Source organism: Achroia grisella, unplaced genomic scaffold (assembly GCF_030625045.1).
Source record: "Achroia grisella isolate CSIRO2021 unplaced genomic scaffold, CSIRO_AGI_Agris_v1 utg149, whole genome shotgun sequence".
In the NCBI taxonomy this organism is placed as follows: Eukaryota; Metazoa; Arthropoda; class Insecta; order Lepidoptera; family Pyralidae; genus Achroia; species Achroia grisella.
The window spans coordinates 4459976-4478297 of record NW_026712644.1 but is presented as its reverse complement, the minus strand read 5'-3'; the positions used below and the strand labels follow the sequence as shown (position 1 = coordinate 4478297).

At 40.0% G+C, this 18322-nt stretch overlaps 1 protein-coding gene across 1 annotated transcript; it reads left to right on the top strand.

Moving 5' to 3' along the window:
* Nucleotides 1-4: 4 nt before the first annotated feature.
* LOC131840707 (segment polarity protein dishevelled) lies at nt 5-11626 on the top strand. Its single transcript, XM_059188896.1, has 9 exons — nt 5-937; nt 3099-3270; nt 4321-4521; nt 5425-5570; nt 6286-6443; nt 7755-7856; nt 8674-8756; nt 10497-10677; nt 11263-11626. The coding sequence occupies exons 1-8, from the start codon at nt 53-55 to the stop codon at nt 10673-10675; spliced, it is 1926 nt and encodes a 641-aa protein (XP_059044879.1). The 5' UTR covers nt 5-52; the 3' UTR covers nt 10676-10677; nt 11263-11626.
* The last annotated feature ends 6696 nt before the right edge of the window (nt 11627-18322 follow it).

Below are 18322 nucleotides of genomic sequence, written 5' to 3'. Positions count from 1 at the left end.
CTGATATTTATAGATCGTGAGGGTGTTGTTATTTATTGTTAAATGCATTAACATGGAGGAAACGAAAGTTATTTACTATATAGACGACGAGGAGACGCCGTATTTAGTTAAAATCCCCATATCACCAGAAAAGGTGACGTTATTAGACTTTAAAAATCAACTAAACAGGCCGAACTATAAGTTTTTCTTTAAATCTATGGACGATGATTTTGGTGTTGTGAAAGAGGAGATAGTGGATGATAACGCGCATCTACCGTGTTTTAACGGTCGTGTGGTGTCGTGGCTGGTGTCTGCGGAGGGCTCCAACCCTTCTGACGGGGCGTCTCAGTGTACGGATAGTAATGCTGGGAAGACTAAACAAAACAATCATGGGGCTGGTACGGCGCCCCTCACGAGGGATACCTGCACTGATACGGACAGCACGATCAGCTCCCGACCCGGGCACAGAGCGTCCTGTGATAAATACAAGTATAGAGGCCTACGCATAAACGGCCATTCCAAATATGGAAACCACGGGTTAGAATACGAGACTGCATCAGTTCTAAGTTCAGATCTGGACTCGACCAGTCTATTCGATAGTCAGTCAGAGATCACTACGACTACGGGGCGGCATACGAACGCGTCCGTGGACAGAGCCCTAACAGAATGCAGCAGTGTGTCCCACCTACAAGTTAGTTCCCGAAAGCGGCCGCAGAGAAGACGAAAAAGACCGCAAGTCATGTCCAGAACCTCTTCATATTCATCGATAACTGATTCTACAATGTCTATGCATATAATAACGGTGACTTTAAATATGGATACGGTTAATTTCCTTGGTATATCAATAGTGGGACAGTCGAACAAGGGTGGTGATGGGGGAATCTATGTGGGGAGCATCATGAAGGGCGGAGCGGTGGCGCTGGACGGTAGGATAGAGCCTGGAGACATGATATTACAGGTAAGTCCGTTCTTATCCGTAGGAATAAAGTGTTGATCCTAACTGGACAGTAGGACAGTGATAAAAAAAATAAGTTGATTGACATAATGCAGTCATTATACCTATGTAATACAGAATAAATGTATTATTATTATAATTGAAAGAGTCCTCAATGTATTAAATACTTGACTTTATCCAAATTTATTTATTTATTATAATTAATAATAATAGTAATAATAATAATAATATTTATTCATGATACACATTTACATTTTAATACAATTGAAAGAAGATATCCTCAATGTATTAAATATTTTGACTTTATCCAAATTTATTTATTTATTTATTATAATTGAAAGAAGATATCCTCAATGTATTAAATATTTTGACTTTATCCAAATTTATTTATTTATTTATTATAATTGAAAGAAGATATCCTCAATGTATTAAATATTTTGATTTTATCCAAATTTATTTATTTTTAGGTTGATCCAAGAGATTTCAACTAATTATCCCCAATGTTTTAATATTATTTTTTAATATAATTTAATAACTACATTGTTAACAATGCAGAATGTGAATTTATTAATATGTGCTACTTTGAGAATGTAAATGTAAAATTTTCATACAATACATGTGAATGAGGACCCTGTTCACATGACAATCTGACAATCACTTGACAATATTTCAAAGCTCATGATTTTTATTAAACTTTCACTATTGTTGTACCAAAAGTTCATCTTTTCACCTTTGAAGACTGGTAGAACTCTCGCCATGGGAACCATACCAAAAGACCATGCAATAAAGATAAATCAATATTATAACTTATCATTACATAGTACAAAGCAAAGTCATCTGTTTGTCCCTAAAGCATACAGCTTAAATCATTAAAATTACGCAATAGATTTTGAAGAGGTTTTTTTAAATAGATAGAGTGATTCAAGAGGAAGGTTTATATGTATAATACATGTACACCCGTGTGAAGCCGGGGCGAGTAGCTAGTAACTAATAAAGTAATAAACGAAACAAACTTTCAGTCTAAATAGAACAGTGAACAATATTTAAACAATATTTGGTATATTTTTATATTTTTAGCAATATATATAAATATACCAAAATATAATGCACATTCCTATACAATAAATAGGTTCTAGGTTGTCAGTAAGAGATTGCATTTAGCGATAAGACCACCTTTTGTTATTATTTTACTATTTACTGTATTTTCTTATTATTTTATGTGTACACAATAAAGAGTTTTATTATTATTATTATTATTATTATTAATAAATTAAGAATACAAAACCCGTTTTAAAAAGTGTATAGTGTATTTGGTATATCTTGATTTTTTTTATAAGTGTGAGCACTATGCAGGTTGCAGGTGCTACAGATCCAAGCACCTTTTTTTTTAACGTGGGCGAAAATAATGTGGACACCCGCCTGTCTCAGGGGTTGGACGGACGGGTACTGTGAGACTCCTCACCAAAAACCCCACGATATTCCTCCTCGCCGCCATAGTGCCAGGCTCACGGGATCGGACTGGCAATCAATCGCGACCCTAGCGGCGGTTGCCCGCAAGCTGGTCCCCCTCAACGCGTGGGAGGAACTCTTCCCAGTTCCCCCGCCTCCACCCACCGTGGGGAAGACGCACCGGAATACAGGTTGCGCCTCACCCCCATCTGGTCCCTGTTGTGTGGACGGCAGGCTTGAGCCCCGAGACTGCCGCCCACACAGAGCCGCACCCGCTCCGCACGTGTTATCCGTGTCCCGTCAAAATCGGTCTACAAGAGTAGAGTCATAGCAGGAGCGGGCCAACAACGCCACGCTTAACAGACGAGACGGGCCCCATCTGTACCCATTGTCCCAGCCTGCGCCGCCCCCCTTCACCGGACTATCCGCCGACATAGCAATATCCCGAAGGAACTACTACTATCCCGCCCAGGGCGTACCAGAACCAAACCATTGCTCAGCCACCGTTCCCCGCGGACGTATCTACAAGGGTGGGGATACCTCCCAATGGCTGGAACATACGAGCAGATTGTCCGACCTCACGCCCCAAAGGTCCAAGCACCTGACCACAGTCCAAGCAACCCAATAAAAAACCACTTACTGTCAGGTGACCTTTGTTGCTTTGACAGCTTGTTTCCTATTCCAGCCTACATGAATATAATAAATAATGTTACAGGTGAATGACGTGAACTTTGAGGATATGACGAATGATGAAGCGGTTCGTGTGCTCCGGGAAGTGGTGCAGAAGCCGGGCCCCATCAAGCTGGTGGTAGCCAAGTGCTGGGACCCCAACCCTAAAGGGTACTTCACAATACCCAGGACGGAACCAGTCAGACCCATAGACCCTGGTGAGTATAGAGATGACAGTTTTTTTTTATTCTGTGTTGTGAGTATATTTTTGCCAACGTAGACTTTGTATAAAGTGGATCTCACAACTTAAATAAAACTTTTTTATATATATATTTTCTCTATATGCACTGTTGAGTAAAAAGAGATAACTAAGGACAAACCTGGTTCGCGTCGTCCCCGCGTGTAGGTCTTATATAAGTGTAGCCGTTTCACTTTAAAAAAGCTAAACACTACGATGATTTTCACTGGATGATGTACTGATGAGATGATTGCGCGGAGATGGCGGCTGGTGGTTTGGTTTACGTTGGTTCGCGGAGAAAATGTGGAACTGCGTGTGCTCGACGCGACTTACACCGAACTACTCTGGTTTTGTTGATCCTACTCCCAGATTTTATGGATAAAAATTAGAGTAGGATGTAGGGTAGTAACATATTGCAAATTGGTAAGAAATAGGTAAATTTATATCAACCAATATTAATATCATGCTATATTTTGTTGGCACGATTTTGTCCGCGTGGAATTTAACTTTGTTATTCTAAAATAAAAGTAGCCTAACAACAGCTACCTGCCAAAAAAAGTCCCGTCAAAATCGGTCTAGCCATTTCAGAGATTAGCCGGAACGAACAGATAGACAGACAAAAATTGTAAAATATTATATTTTAGTGTATGTATTGTATTTATATTCATATACATATAGTAAAAATCGGTTATTTCACTATTACAAACAGACACTCCAATTTTATTTATGTGTATAGATTAATTTATATGGCAAAACAATGTTTGCTAAGTCAACTAGTAGCGGTATCAAATGTACTAAATCAAATCTTGTCTACAACCATTGATGTAATGTGTACAAATAAGAAATAATACTTAAAATAAATAAAATAAATATATAAAATAAATAAATAAAATGAGGATCACGTGATTTTTGGACGGCTCCTATGAAGATTTTCTCCCCGTTAAAAAAAGGCAGCCAGATTGCCAAAATCAGTTACAAGCAAATATACCTACCCTGCGAGAGAGTTGAATCGAAAAATGTGGTATTGCAGGCGCGTGGGTGGCTCACACGCAGGCCCTGCGCGAGGCGTACCCGCCGCCGCCGCCGTCGCTGTCGGCGCTGCCCGCGCTGCCCGGCGGAGCCCCCGGGCCCGCGTCGGAGGCCCCCACGCTGGCGCTGGGCGCGGAGCCCCCGCTCTCCGTCGCCATGGACATGGCGCTCGTCGTGCGCGCCATGCTGCGCCCGGACTCCGGTACGTGCTCTTCTCAAATCTAATAAGTGATTCATGTAGAACATTTTAGCCGCTTGTGAATGTCAAATTTTTGTATTAATATTAGTTCCCTGCCGTCCAGTTCGGTATACAGATTCAACTGAGATGAACTGGCAAGAAAGTCAACTGAATTTCTTTTTTTCAAAAGAGCAACACACAAATTTCTTGTGATAAGTCGAGTTCCGGATGAGTGGTAGAATAAAAAGATATGACTATTCAAAAGTGCTTGTATTGAGTTTATTTGAATAAACTGCGCTAACGGTTTACGCTGGCGGGGCACCAGTGGAGGATGATAGGATGAACATGAAGTCAGATCAGTTAGCCCAACGTGACAAATTCACCGGGATTGTATCACGATGGTTTCCAGGGGGAACCGCGTGGAGGTCGATCTGACATGGTACATTGCTAAGAATAGGTCAACTTGTTACTCCCAAGTCAGCTTGTTTACATTGTGAACTTATGTAGGTCTATGTCTAACATTAAATGAAAATCCCGTGCATGAACAACTGTTACATCACCCGCGTTTTCTTTCTTTTTTAATAATAATAGGTTATATCAGTTAACGCATCATGGCAAATTAACACGATAGCTTCCAGAGGAATCGACGATGCCTACATTACATTTGTATTCATGAGTATATGACTCGTGGATACAAATGTTTGTACCGTGCGAGGATTCGAAACCGCTACGCCATCGAGACCGTCGAACTAACAACTAATGAATGTTATTCACCCTCACATACGTACGGAATGTACATAAAAAACATCCAGATAGGTACAATCATTAATACAAATATTTCTACCCTGCGAGGTTCGAACCCGCGACCATCGGAATTAAAGCCGTCAAAGTAACGATAAATAACTGTGTTTGTTCCAACATCCTCAGGTCTGGAGATCCGAGACCGCATGTGGCTGAAGATCACCATTCCGAACGCGTTCATCGGCGCGGATGTGGTGGAGTGGATCCTGCAGCACGTGGCCGGCGTGGCGGACCGCCGCGATGCCCGGAAGTACGCCTCGCATATGCTCAAGGTACGGAGATTTTTTTTATACCATGTAGGTGGCAAATAAGTAATAAATTCGACCCATCTGATGGTAAACAGTTACCATAGCCTATAGACGCCCGAGACTTGGACTTTTGATGGTTATAAGATTATATACGTCGATACGGCGTTTACAGCTTCACCGGACGTTAAGGGGCGAGTGTAGATGGCACTCCAACCTGCGGGAGAACTAATGGAGCGGCTGAAGATCAACTCCCGTATGACGGATATGACTAGTCTGAGGGGATCGCTAGAGGTGGGAACTTCAACTTAGGTCGTCGTAATTTCGATCCTCGTTTGAATTGAACGTAGGATAGATTAGAGGGGCGAATTAGGCCGGTTTGATTAGGCGTGATTGGGGTCGTCGTCTTCGCCGGCGAGGACGGTGTCATGTCGTTTCATGTCATTTCACTTTTTTCTTCCAAAGAGGTATATAACATAATTATAGAATTATTGATAATATAATTTATATATTGTCTTTGCCCCTTAATCAGGACTTCCTTTTAGAAATTATATTTAATTGCTGCTAAAGCACGCACGATTGAAGGATGTGGAATGCGCGCGCGGTCTTTTTCGCTCTCGTCTACATTTACATGCACATTATTTCCTGCGTTAGAGACGATTTACGAAAGACTTATACGCTCTTACGTAAATCTGCTTTCTTTTCTTTGGTAAGGCAGCTGTTGATGTAACGTATTGCGCAGGCGGGGTTCATCAGGCACACGGTGAACAAGATAACGTTCTCGGAGCAGTGCTACTACGTGGCGGGCGAGCTGTGTGCGGAGCTGGCGGCGCTGAGACTGCGGCCGCACGACGCGGACAGCCTCCTCAGTGACACGCTGGCGCCCCTGCCCAACCCCAAGTACGTGACCCCCCGACCCCCCACACACTGTACATACACTAGCGGAGCTGGCGGCGCTGAGACTGCGGCCGCACGACGCGGACAGCCTCCTCAGTGACACGCTGGCGCCCCTGCCCAACCCCAAGTACGTGACCCCCCGACCCCCCTCACACTGTACATACACTAGCGGAGCTGGCGGCGCTGAGACTGCGGCCGCACGACGCGGACAGCCTCCTCAGTGACACGCTGGCGCCCCTGCCCAACCCCAAGTACGTGACCCCCCGACCCCCCTCACACTGTACATACACTAGCGGAGCTGGCGGCGCTGAGACTGCGGCCGCACGACGCGGACAGCCTCCTCAGTGACACGCTGGCGCCCCTGCCCAACCCCAAGTACGTGACCCCCCGACCCCCCTCACACTGTACATACACTAGCGGAGCTGGCGGCGCTGAGACTGCGGCCGCACGACGCGGACAGCCTCCTCAGTGACACGCTGGCGCCCCTGCCCAACCCCAAGTACGTGACCCCCCGACCCCCCCACACTGTACATACACTAGCGGAGCTGGCGGCGCTGAGACTGCGGCCGCACGACGCGGACAGCCTCCTCAGTGACACGCTGGCGCCCCTGCCCAACCCCAAGTACGTGACCCCCTGACCCCCCTCACACTGTACATACACTAGCGGAGCTGGCGGCGCTGAGACTGCGGCCGCACGACGCGGACAGCCTCCTCAGTGACACGCTGGCGCCCCTGCCCAACCCCAAGTACGTGACCCCCCGACCCCCCTCACACTGTACATACACTAGCGGAGCTGGCGGCGCTGAGACTGCGGCCGCACGACGCGGACAGCCTCCTCAGTGACACGCTGGCGCCCCTGCCCAACCCCAAGTACGTGACCCCCCGACCCCCCTCACACTGTACATACACTAGCGGAGCTGGCGGCGCTGAGACTGCGGCCGCACGACGCGGACAGCCTCCTCAGTGACACGCTGGCGCCCCTGCCCAACCCCAAGTACGTGACCCCCCGACCCCCTCACACTGTACATACACTAGCGGAGCTGGCGCCGCTGCCCAACCCCAAGTATGTAACAAACTTGGGTTTAAAATAAAACAACGTACTCTCATTGACTAGTGGCACAGATAAAAAATATTTATTTAAAACAGAAAAAACAAATGTGTCTACCGACACTACACGACAGATGGCACCAATGTACATGCCATTGTATTTGTAGCCTCCTAAGACCCCAACGTGTTAAACCTGGTCACCGTCCATCGACCATCTACCGTCACTTACAAGCGGTCAGAGACGTTATCGTTGTGTTTGTCCTGCAGCATGATGGCGGCCGGGTACATGCCGTACGCGGGCTCGTACGGCTACCAGCCGATACCGTTCAAGTACACCTCGTGCGTCACCAGCGAGCACACCATATACGGGTGAGTTGTACACCGGCAGTACACATTTTTTTTTATATCAAAGACAACACCGGCAATAGCATGCTTTTTTTTTGTTTCAAAGACAAATTTGCTATTGCCATGTTGCCAGATTCTTAAATAGTGTTGTGCCACTATCGGAAATTAATATTAATAACCGATTTGGAACATTCTAATAATATGTGGGTATTCTTTTAACACATAATAAATAGCTCTACTTTGTATATATATTTTTTTTAATTCACATATATTTTACTGAAACAAACACTAACTGTTTTTTTTTTTATAAAACAAATAACCTTCATTGGTTCATTTAATACAAAAACAGTAATGGAAACACTAGTGTATTACGTATAAAACTTTAAACCTAATATTCTAAAATATATCTGATTAAAGATATCGATACAGCAGGTACACCACTACCCCGCTGTACATGGTAACATTATTTGAAAAATTGACATTTATACCTGTCAATTTAGTCTCCGGGATTAAAAAACAAATTACACGAACTGCTGGAGCCAAAAGAAAATTAAAAAAAAAGAAATTATAGATATAAATTGATATTTTCCTTTCTTTAATATGTATTTATTTAAAAAATTACAATATATTTTTTTCTATATTTTATTTCACTAGTAAATTGTTAAAAATAAATAAATTGTACATATGTTGACCATTCCAATGACGTAAAATAAATGAGTTTATTCAACTCTCGTATAGATATAACAGAGGACGACGCTTACCGCTTACCATCAGGTGGGCCGTAAGCTTGTTGCTCATTCGATTGACATAAAACTAATGAGTTTGTTCAACTGTTGTATAGATATAACAGAGAGGAGAGCGTTTTGTCCGGAAGTGGAGGCTCCAGTGCTGGATCTGATCACCTCACCGCCAAGGAGCTCGCTGGTGAGTACCGCTCACTTATTTGATCATCATCATCATTATCATCGTGTAAGCCCATTTTTAAAAATAAATTATTTAATTTTCTCTTGAGTCACCGAAATGAGTTATAACTGTATTGCATTGTATTAGTATAATCTTATATATAAAATTCTCGTGTCACAGTTTTCGTTCCCATACTCCTCCGAAACGGCTTGACCGATTCTCATGAAATTTTGTGAGCGTATTGAGTAGGTCTGAGAATCGGCCAACATCTATTTCTCATCTCCCTAAATGTTAGGGGTAGTCCACCCCTAATTTTTTTTTTTTTAAGGTAAAACAACGTTTGCCGGGACAGCTAGTATTTAACTATATTTAACATTAATGTATGACATTATATCATATCAGGTATACTATATATATTATTATATGTATATATTTATTTGCATTTCATATATATTATATCATATTTATTAGTAACTTTGTGATTGTTTTTTGACATAACTGCTCCGCAACGCTTTCTGTATACCTGAAGGTTAGCTGCTGAAGAATGCCATAAGGTATTAAGCTCGCCTTTGTACAAGTTATATTGTGCATTAAATAATAAAAAATAAAAAAATTATCTGCTTCTTCCTTATCCCATTTATTTGTGGTCGTCGTAATATGTTTTTCTCTTCCATTCATCCCTGTTCGCAGTCATCGCGTTATTCACTCCCCATTCAATCTCGAGATGGTTTAAAACCTCTGAGGGCGAGGCGAAGCCCATATTCAGCAGAACAGTGATTTCATATAAAAAAGCTTTGAGCTGTCAGTTAAAAATATGCTCTAATTCCATGTAGAGAAGGCTGCTTTTAAAGTTTCACGTTTCATTGTCGAAAGAGCGAGGTCTATTCTACATGGACCGGCTCGGCAGTAAATTCATTTATAAAAACGTTGAACTGTAGAGACGGACGCTTTTAAAACTTCTCGTTTCCAAGTCGAGAAAGCGAGGTGTAGTCCACATTGTCTCAGTGACGATTTCATTTATAAAAAACTTTAAATTGTCAGTCGAAAATATACTCTACATCCATGCCATACGGCCGCTTTTAAAAATTCTCGTTTACAGGTCGAGAAGTCGAGAAGTTCACATCAAGTGTCTCACTGACGATTTCATTTATAAATAGCTTTAAACTGTCAGTCGAAAATATACTCTACATCCATGCCATACGGCCGCTTTTAAAAATTCTCGTTTACAGTCGAGAAGTCGAGGTGAAGTTCACATCAAGTGTCTCACTGACGATTTCATTTATAAATAGCTTTAAACTGTCAGTCGAAAATATACTCTACATCCATGCCATACGGCCGCTTTTAAAAATTCTCGTTTACAGTCGAGAAGTCGAGGTGAAGTTCACATCAAGTGTCTCACTGACGATTTCATTTATAAATAGCTTTAAACTGTCAGGCGAAAATATACTCTACATCCATGCCATACGGCCGCTTTTAAAAATTCTCGTTTACAAGTCGAGAAGTCGAGGTGAAGTTCACATCAAGTGTCTCACTGACGATTTCATTTATAAAAAGCTTTAAACTGTCAGTCGAAAATATACTCTAATTTCATATAGAGAAGGTCGCTTTTAAAATTTCTCATTTAGTTGTCAAGAGAGCGAGGTGATTTCCACAACGAGCGGCTCGGCAGTGATTTCATTTATAAAAACGTTGAACTAATCAGTCGAAAATATACTCTATTTCCATGTGTAAACGGCCGCTTTTAAAAATACTCGTGTCCAGGTCGAGAGGGCGAGGTGAAGTCCACATCGAGCGGCTCGGCGGCGTCCGTGGCGGCCGACGGGGGCGGAGGGGGCGGCGGGGGAGGCGGAGGCGGCGGAGGGGGCGGGGGGGCGCGCAGGGAGCACTCGCACTCCAGCGGGTCCTCGCGAGCCGGGGAGCGGCCCGTGCTGTTCCTCTAACGGTGAGGAGCCCTACATATATTATATAATCATATCCCAGGACACACACACACCCACATCTAGTCCCAAGCGAAGCAGAGCTTGTGTTATGGGTACTAGACAACTGATATAGTTATATAGCTATACATATAAATGAAATTGGAGTTTGTAATATTGAAATAATCGTTTTTTACTACATGCATATGAATATAAATACGGTATATACACCAAAATAACATTTTTTACCATTTTTATCTATCTGTTTGTTTGTTCCGACTAATTCCTGAAATTTTCGGACCGATTTTGACGGGACCTTTATTGGCAGGTAGCTGATGTAATAAGAGAGTAACTTATGCTACTTTTATTTTAAAAAAATAAAGTTAAATTCCACGCGAACGAAATCGCGGAACAGCTAGTATATTATATACATAGAGAACATACATACCAATAATAAACAATGATACCCATGAATACAGACACTTGTACTATGCGTGGAATCGAACCCGCGACCATCGGTAGTAAAACGGTGTGTTTAACGACTAGACTACAGACGCCGTCTTGTTTGAGTTTAAATAACTGATTCTATAATAATGTTTTTTTTTTTTCAGGACGGAACTGTAAGCGCTCTCAGCACATAGCGTCATGAACTGCCAAATATCCCTAGGTAATTTACTGGTATATATATGTATTTGTATACATTTTGTATGTCTGTCGCCATCTAATAAGGATCATAAGGAAGTAGAATCGTAAGGAGTGACGTCACAATTGGAGAACGTCCAATAGCAGTCGCCCGTTATGAAGGACGTTCGAAATTTAAATTGACCTTACACGTGTTAATTATGACGTCAGAATTAAATATCCCATTACATGCAGTAATTAAAAAATACCTGTTCGAAATTTAAAATATCTATACCTTTTTAAAAATAGAATAGGCTGTATGGTCTGAGAATCTTTGGCTGTTCCATTGTTAAAAAAGAGATGGACGTATATGGGGAAAAATATCTATATCTTGAAGTGACGCCATAAAAGGACGTCCCGCCTACTGCAGTCGCCTCACTATGGAGAACGTTCTAAATTTAAATAATCAATTTAACTTGAATTTATATCACATATACGTTGTGACGTCACAATTAAAATTCTAGTTACCTACAGTAGTCCACAATAATAGTCATTCTAAATTTAAAATATCTAGCTTGAAGTAACCTTGAATTGTGACGTCATAATAAGCGTTCAGCCTACAGCAATCGCCCCACTTCCAGTCGTTCCAAATTTAAATTAATTTAACTTGAAGTGACGTCATATTTAAACATGTCAATGTCACACTCGTGTAGTGTGACGTCACAGCGGGATGGCCATGATGGAACTCGTTCTAAATTTAAAATTACAGTGACTTATGACGTCTTAGAAATATCACAAACGTGTTGTGTGACGTCACAATAGGACATCCATGATGGAACTCGTTCTAAATTTGAAAATTTCAGTTGCCGTGACGTAGTAATGACGTCACGGTACCGACATCGGCGTTATAGTGAGGAAACAAATTTGGGTTTTTTTGGATGATAATGGAGTTTTTCTTGTCAGTTGTTCATAGTTCGCAATCACTCCGAACTGACGGTAGATTTGACATATCATCTGTTTGATGACGAAGGACCTTTGCCATCTTTTATCTCTAAAAAGGCAGACGAATTCGCAGGATACAGCTAGTTCAGATAGTTACAAAAAAAAATATTTATTTGAAAGTTTTTCAAGAGGGTATATTAAGGTTTATAGACTACGGATATATATAAGGTCCATAGACTACGGATAACCAATCATGATTGTTTGTCACCTACGTAGTAAAAAAAAAGTGTATCCAAAATATCTTTCAGTATCCTATTATAGAATATAATGCCCATTCCCATAAGAAAAACCCATTTGTTATTATAACGCCATGTCGATGACCTATATGTATTGTTAACACGCGATTCGTAAAATTGTGCGTTTGTCTGTCACAGTGACATGGAGTATTACAGGACGTGTATATACGTAGTACTAGCGTAGTATATATAATTATTGTCATATGGACAGATTATACTAAAATGGGTTTACTCAAAAATTACAAGTTTAAAAAAAAACATACCGTCAGGTCTGTTATCCCAGATGGGAACCCACCACCGGCCCATGGCCATACCAACCTCGTGGTTATACTGACCGAATTACGGGGAATGTGCGTTAAAATGTTATCTGATTGAACACAGATTAAGTGCGTAGCGGTTTCTATATTGATTATCGCATGCCTAATCCTTGTTAATGTAAATATAATTAAAAAAATATTTATTTAAAAGAACAACACTTAAGTTTCTTACTAATTCTTCTTGTGATGAGTCTGCATGCCGAATGAGCGGTAGAATAAAAAAAAATACGTGACTATTCAAAAGTGCTTATATTAAGTTTATTTGAATAAAGATTATTTCTATTTCTATTTCTGAAAAGCACGCATTATCTTTATCCCTACAAATTATTTCTACTCCTATCCCTCTGATTGCTCTCCCCCCTTCTGGGGCAGCGGACGAAACAGTGCCGGCCAGCACTCCTTCACCGGCATCCTCTCTCTCTCTCTGCACCATCTATATCCCAGATAGGGTAATCAGCATACAAGCCATTACATGTACTCTTTCACGGGCGAATAGGCCGTCCAATTCAAACGGGATCGAAATTACGACGGCCTGTACCAGGCCGAACCCCTAGCGGTGCCATCAGACTAAAGTCGTATCCGTCAGGCGGGAGTTGGCCTTCAGCCGCTCCATAAGTCCCTCCTTTGGTTTGGAGTGCCATCTACACTCGCCCCCTATCGTCCGGTGAAGCTGTAAAGGCCAGCTGCGTGTATTCTAGACTGCGCATAAAACTAGACACATACACTTTAAACACAAAATAACTCATTTTTAACTGTCTATTTTCATAACAACTACTTTCAAATGTATATTTTTTATTACACTGTCACGTACGGTGATATTCAGAAAATGATGCGACAGAAAGGGACAGAACATTTCCAATATACATGATACAGTGTCGACAACGGGAAAATCGACTTTAAACGCATTATGAAGGATAAATTAAAAACTACGGTTCAGATGTTAATTAAATATAAATGGGACCATACGATAAGTACCTACTTTCAAACAAGAAAAGAATGATTAACCCCTTATGTCACAATTAGTCACATTATGAAAGTAAATAGTTGTGATTTAATATTAAAATTTAAATGTGATGTCACTAAATCTAAGACACTTAGGAGCCTTTTCTTATCGTGTGGAAAAATCTCTAAAAGATCATCTCCCCAACAGAGGGAATGTGTGGGATTCTTACCCATGTTGCGGGTGAATAATAAGATGTTGCTGGTCGAGACGATGTATTTTACAGATGATAATAAACTGACAATGTGTACATAGAAATAATGATCTTAGGAACATTATTTCTATGTACACATTACAATAGGAAAATGTAAGGTGGGGTGACACAGTTTAGATACAGCAGTGCCTAGTAGACAATATTGAATTTGTCTTACTAGACATTATTAAATGCAATTACTATTTTATGTATCTAGGTGACTGTGTCCCATAGATATTCCCCCCTTGAAAAAAAAAAAATATATACCTATTACACACAAAAAAATTATAAAAGTTAATTGTAAAATTTAAGATATTATGAACTTTAGTAACAATAAAAATTCATTATACCCAAATAACGACGTAAATCTTCGACTGTCGTGGGTTTAGGGTACTCGTCGATTACTTGCCATTTTTCTTGCGTTGGTTTCATCCCTTGGCTCGTTATATGATAACCAAGAAAATCTAACTCATTTGTGAAGAACTCGCATTTGCTCATATTAATTGTTTGCGGCGAATAATTTGATTTCGCTAGCGCTCTCTTTGGTCTGTGCTTGTGTTTTATTCACCGAGATTTTTGCTTTCGGTGTCCACCAAAATTCTATAGCCACTGTTAGAGTCGGTTATAGCTAGGAGGTTAGACGGATGAACAGCACAGCGTTCCGTCTTATTCTGCGTCGAATCTAGTTTTCCGACGGTTGTCTATAGGAGCGCGGCATGTCACATTTGTATGCCTTTTCTTTATATTTGCGATGATATAATATAAATAATAGTCATTTTTCTGACTACGCAATGACCGTAGGTGCGAATTTGACCTAGATCGGTAGTTGCTGCGTCTGTTTGTGTGTGGCGAGCGCTTTTCGCGTATATCAGCAATTTCTGATCGCAGTGTCGCAATTAGTGACGACAGGTGTGCAATGACGTCGGCGGTGACTGTTGGCTGTACTTTTGTAGACAGCATTTTTGCTTTATTTTTCCAGTTTCAATTTTTCGTCCAGAGATTATATCCAGCAGGCAGTTGTGTTTACTGGGGGTCAGTAGCACGGCAGGATCCTTGTTGCGCAGTATTGCCAACGACTTTTATGCCTCTTGAATTTCCGAGCCGGTGAGACCCGCTTCTGGGAAGCCGGTGGAAATGTGCAATTGTTGGTGGTGCGCAGGATGCCGTCAGACAGAGATCTCTTGTTTGATCTCGTCGTTTTCCCAGGTATCGACTCGACCACGTCGGCCAGATCACGTCGGGTAGATCACGTCGGCCAGATCACGTCGGGGTCACCACTGTTGCGGGTGAATAATACGATGTTGCTGGTCGAGACGATGTATATTACAGATGATAATAAACTGACAATGTGTACATAGAAATAATGATCTTATATACTAAATAACAATAGGAAAATGTAAGGTGGGGTGACACAGTTTAGATACAGCAGTGCCTAGTAGACAATATTGAATTTGTCTTACTAGACATTATTAAATGCAATTATTATTTTATGTATCTAGGTGACTGTGTCCCATACCCACTAAAAAAACACGGTGTACCTACGAGCGCCAAGCCGGAGACGCGATGCGGGTTATCATTCTATTCTATAAGTCATGATTTTTTTACAAGAATTTTGGGACACCTTTAACCTCTTCTTATTATACAATGTCCCACTTTGTTAGTCACACGTGGGGGTTGGGGTGTCCCACACGGTCCCCTCAGCATTTAGCGTAATTTATCGTTGGCTTCCAAGTCAAAATGAAAAAACGTATAGTTGGACTTTTAAACAAGATTTGATGACACCTATAACCCCTTATATTGTTATACAATGAACTTTGTTAGTCACACGAGGGGGTGGGGGCGCACACGGCCCCCTTAACATTTGGCGTTATTTATCATTGGCTCCTAAGCCAAAAAGAGAAATGGAAAGCGTATAGTTGGAGTTTTGAAGAGGATTTTATTTTTAGGTCAGAATAATACACGAATATTACCTTGTCAAGTGTTGACTACCTGGAATAACAAATGACGGTATGTTTTTTTTTTAATTTTTAATATTGTTTATGTAAAATATCGCCATAGACCATCGAGTCTCTTTTTTTTTAATTGTATATTTATTATTAATGGTATAAAATGTACATAATTATGGTGAATAAATAGTCGATTCGGAATAGTTTTAAGGGTAGTGATGGCGTGTGACGGATACAGCTTCCTCATTTGTAGGAGGAATAAGTAACATTATGTTTTATAAGAAGTTGTATTTGTCACATTCAAATTTCTTGAAGGGGTTCAACAAAGAGGGAAAACGGGATGACAGGGGGTGAAAGAGGGTCTGACTTTGGTGCCGTTTTATTTCAGAACGTAATATGTTTAAACAGTAAAATTTGAACTATTAAAAACTTAAAAGTATGTCATTAATATTTATATAAATACAAAATATGTGATGTCACACTAGGGGGCGGGAGTGTCCCAAATGTGACCAACTGTGACGAGGAGGGGTTGAAAAATCATGATATTTATATGACGTAATTTATGTATGGCCCCTTATTTGAAGGCTTCGGCAGTCTAGCGGTTTAGCACACCGCCGATGTGTCGACCGATGGTCGCGGGTTCGATTCTCGCACGATACAAATATCTACGTCACACGCCACGATGTCGACGGTTGCTCTATACACTGGGGTTGTCCTTTATGAGGTTGTAACTTATATTTATTTTTAAATTATTTATTTCGATTATATCCATTTATATTTTAAAAAATGGTATTAAGTCCTATTTAGAAATTATTAGTCTGTGGTTAGACTTGAAATGTGGGACGCAGACCCGCGCAGAAATAACAAAACGCATTTTCCTTTCGAAATACTCTATATTGCGTTTGGTTATCGCATTTTGCTTGAGTCAAGTGTAACCGCAGCGTATAAAAAATGAGAATAAAATTAGTATAATAATCTATGGTTAAAAAAAAACAATAGGGCACACGAAAAAGGAATGTATACGTAGAAATTGTCTATTAAAATGAAATTAACGCGATCGTTCCAATTCAGTTGATTAGAACCATAAAAAATGCGTTCAATATACTTGAAATAGAGTTTCTAACGGTCACTAACAAAAACTGCTAAATAGTTCAACGAATTGGAACGATGTATGATATAAATGTATGAGGGTATCTTATATTGTATGGAAAGTATTACACTATGTAAGTATAAATGTAACGAAAGATATCCAAATTTATTTAACCTAACCTATAAGGATTTGTAATCGTTTAATCTAAGTAGGCAGAGGGTTAACCCGAGTGTCAGACTGTCAAAAATTGGCGCGAAACTACGGGACAAGTTGACTTTTTTTTCCACCGACTTAGGCTTGGATCCAAAACGTTTGGAACACATACTGCCATATGTAAAATATAATTATTTTATATTTAATAGTTTAAACATATCAACGCATGTATTACGCTGAATACCCCAAATTGTTTATTTATATTATAAATAATAGCTTCTTGTGTACAAATATTTAAATTATATGTTATCCGTACAAATAATATACGTTTTTGTGTAAAAAAAAATGCAAAAGTTTAATTTTAATATTTGACATTGACGCCATTTTAGTTTTAATTTAATATAAAATAATAAATCTTCATAATATTATTTATCAAGTTTTTTTTTTCTTTGAAAATAATTGAAATATTTTTGTTTTTGCTTTTTTGCATCTGTGGTATCATGTCACAGTGTAAATTTTTTTTAACTAGTAATAATAGACTGTTTAAATTAATTATCAGTAACATGGATACTAGATAACTCTAGACGCATCCTAATTTTTTTTTCGTCAAAGTATTATAAAAAAGATTACGTAAATATTTTTTTTTTAAATAGAGATCCATCGAGATTGCATACTTAAATTAAATTAATTTATCTGTAGTAATATTTCGTCGAAGTGTTTTTATGATTATAATGTATATATGATATAACTAATCTCTGGTACTCGAAAGGGGATATAAAATTCAATTAGTTTGATAACCCAATTGTCATTGAAGATTAAAGAATATTGACTTATGCTCGCGTCTTCACATGTATTAAAAAGCTCAATGACTTACAAAAAAAAATCATAAACTACTTATTATTTTTTTTAATAAATGACCGGTAAAATTTCGGAGCACGTCTTGTATATAGATTTCTGGATTAGAATATTTTTTAATTGTAATAAAGTTCGCGGGAACTGCCTTCACATGTATTAAATTAGCTCAATTATTTATAAAATAAATCATAAAATATACTTTTTTTTTAATAAATAACCGGTAAAATTTCAGAGCATAGGTCGTATATAAATTTCTGG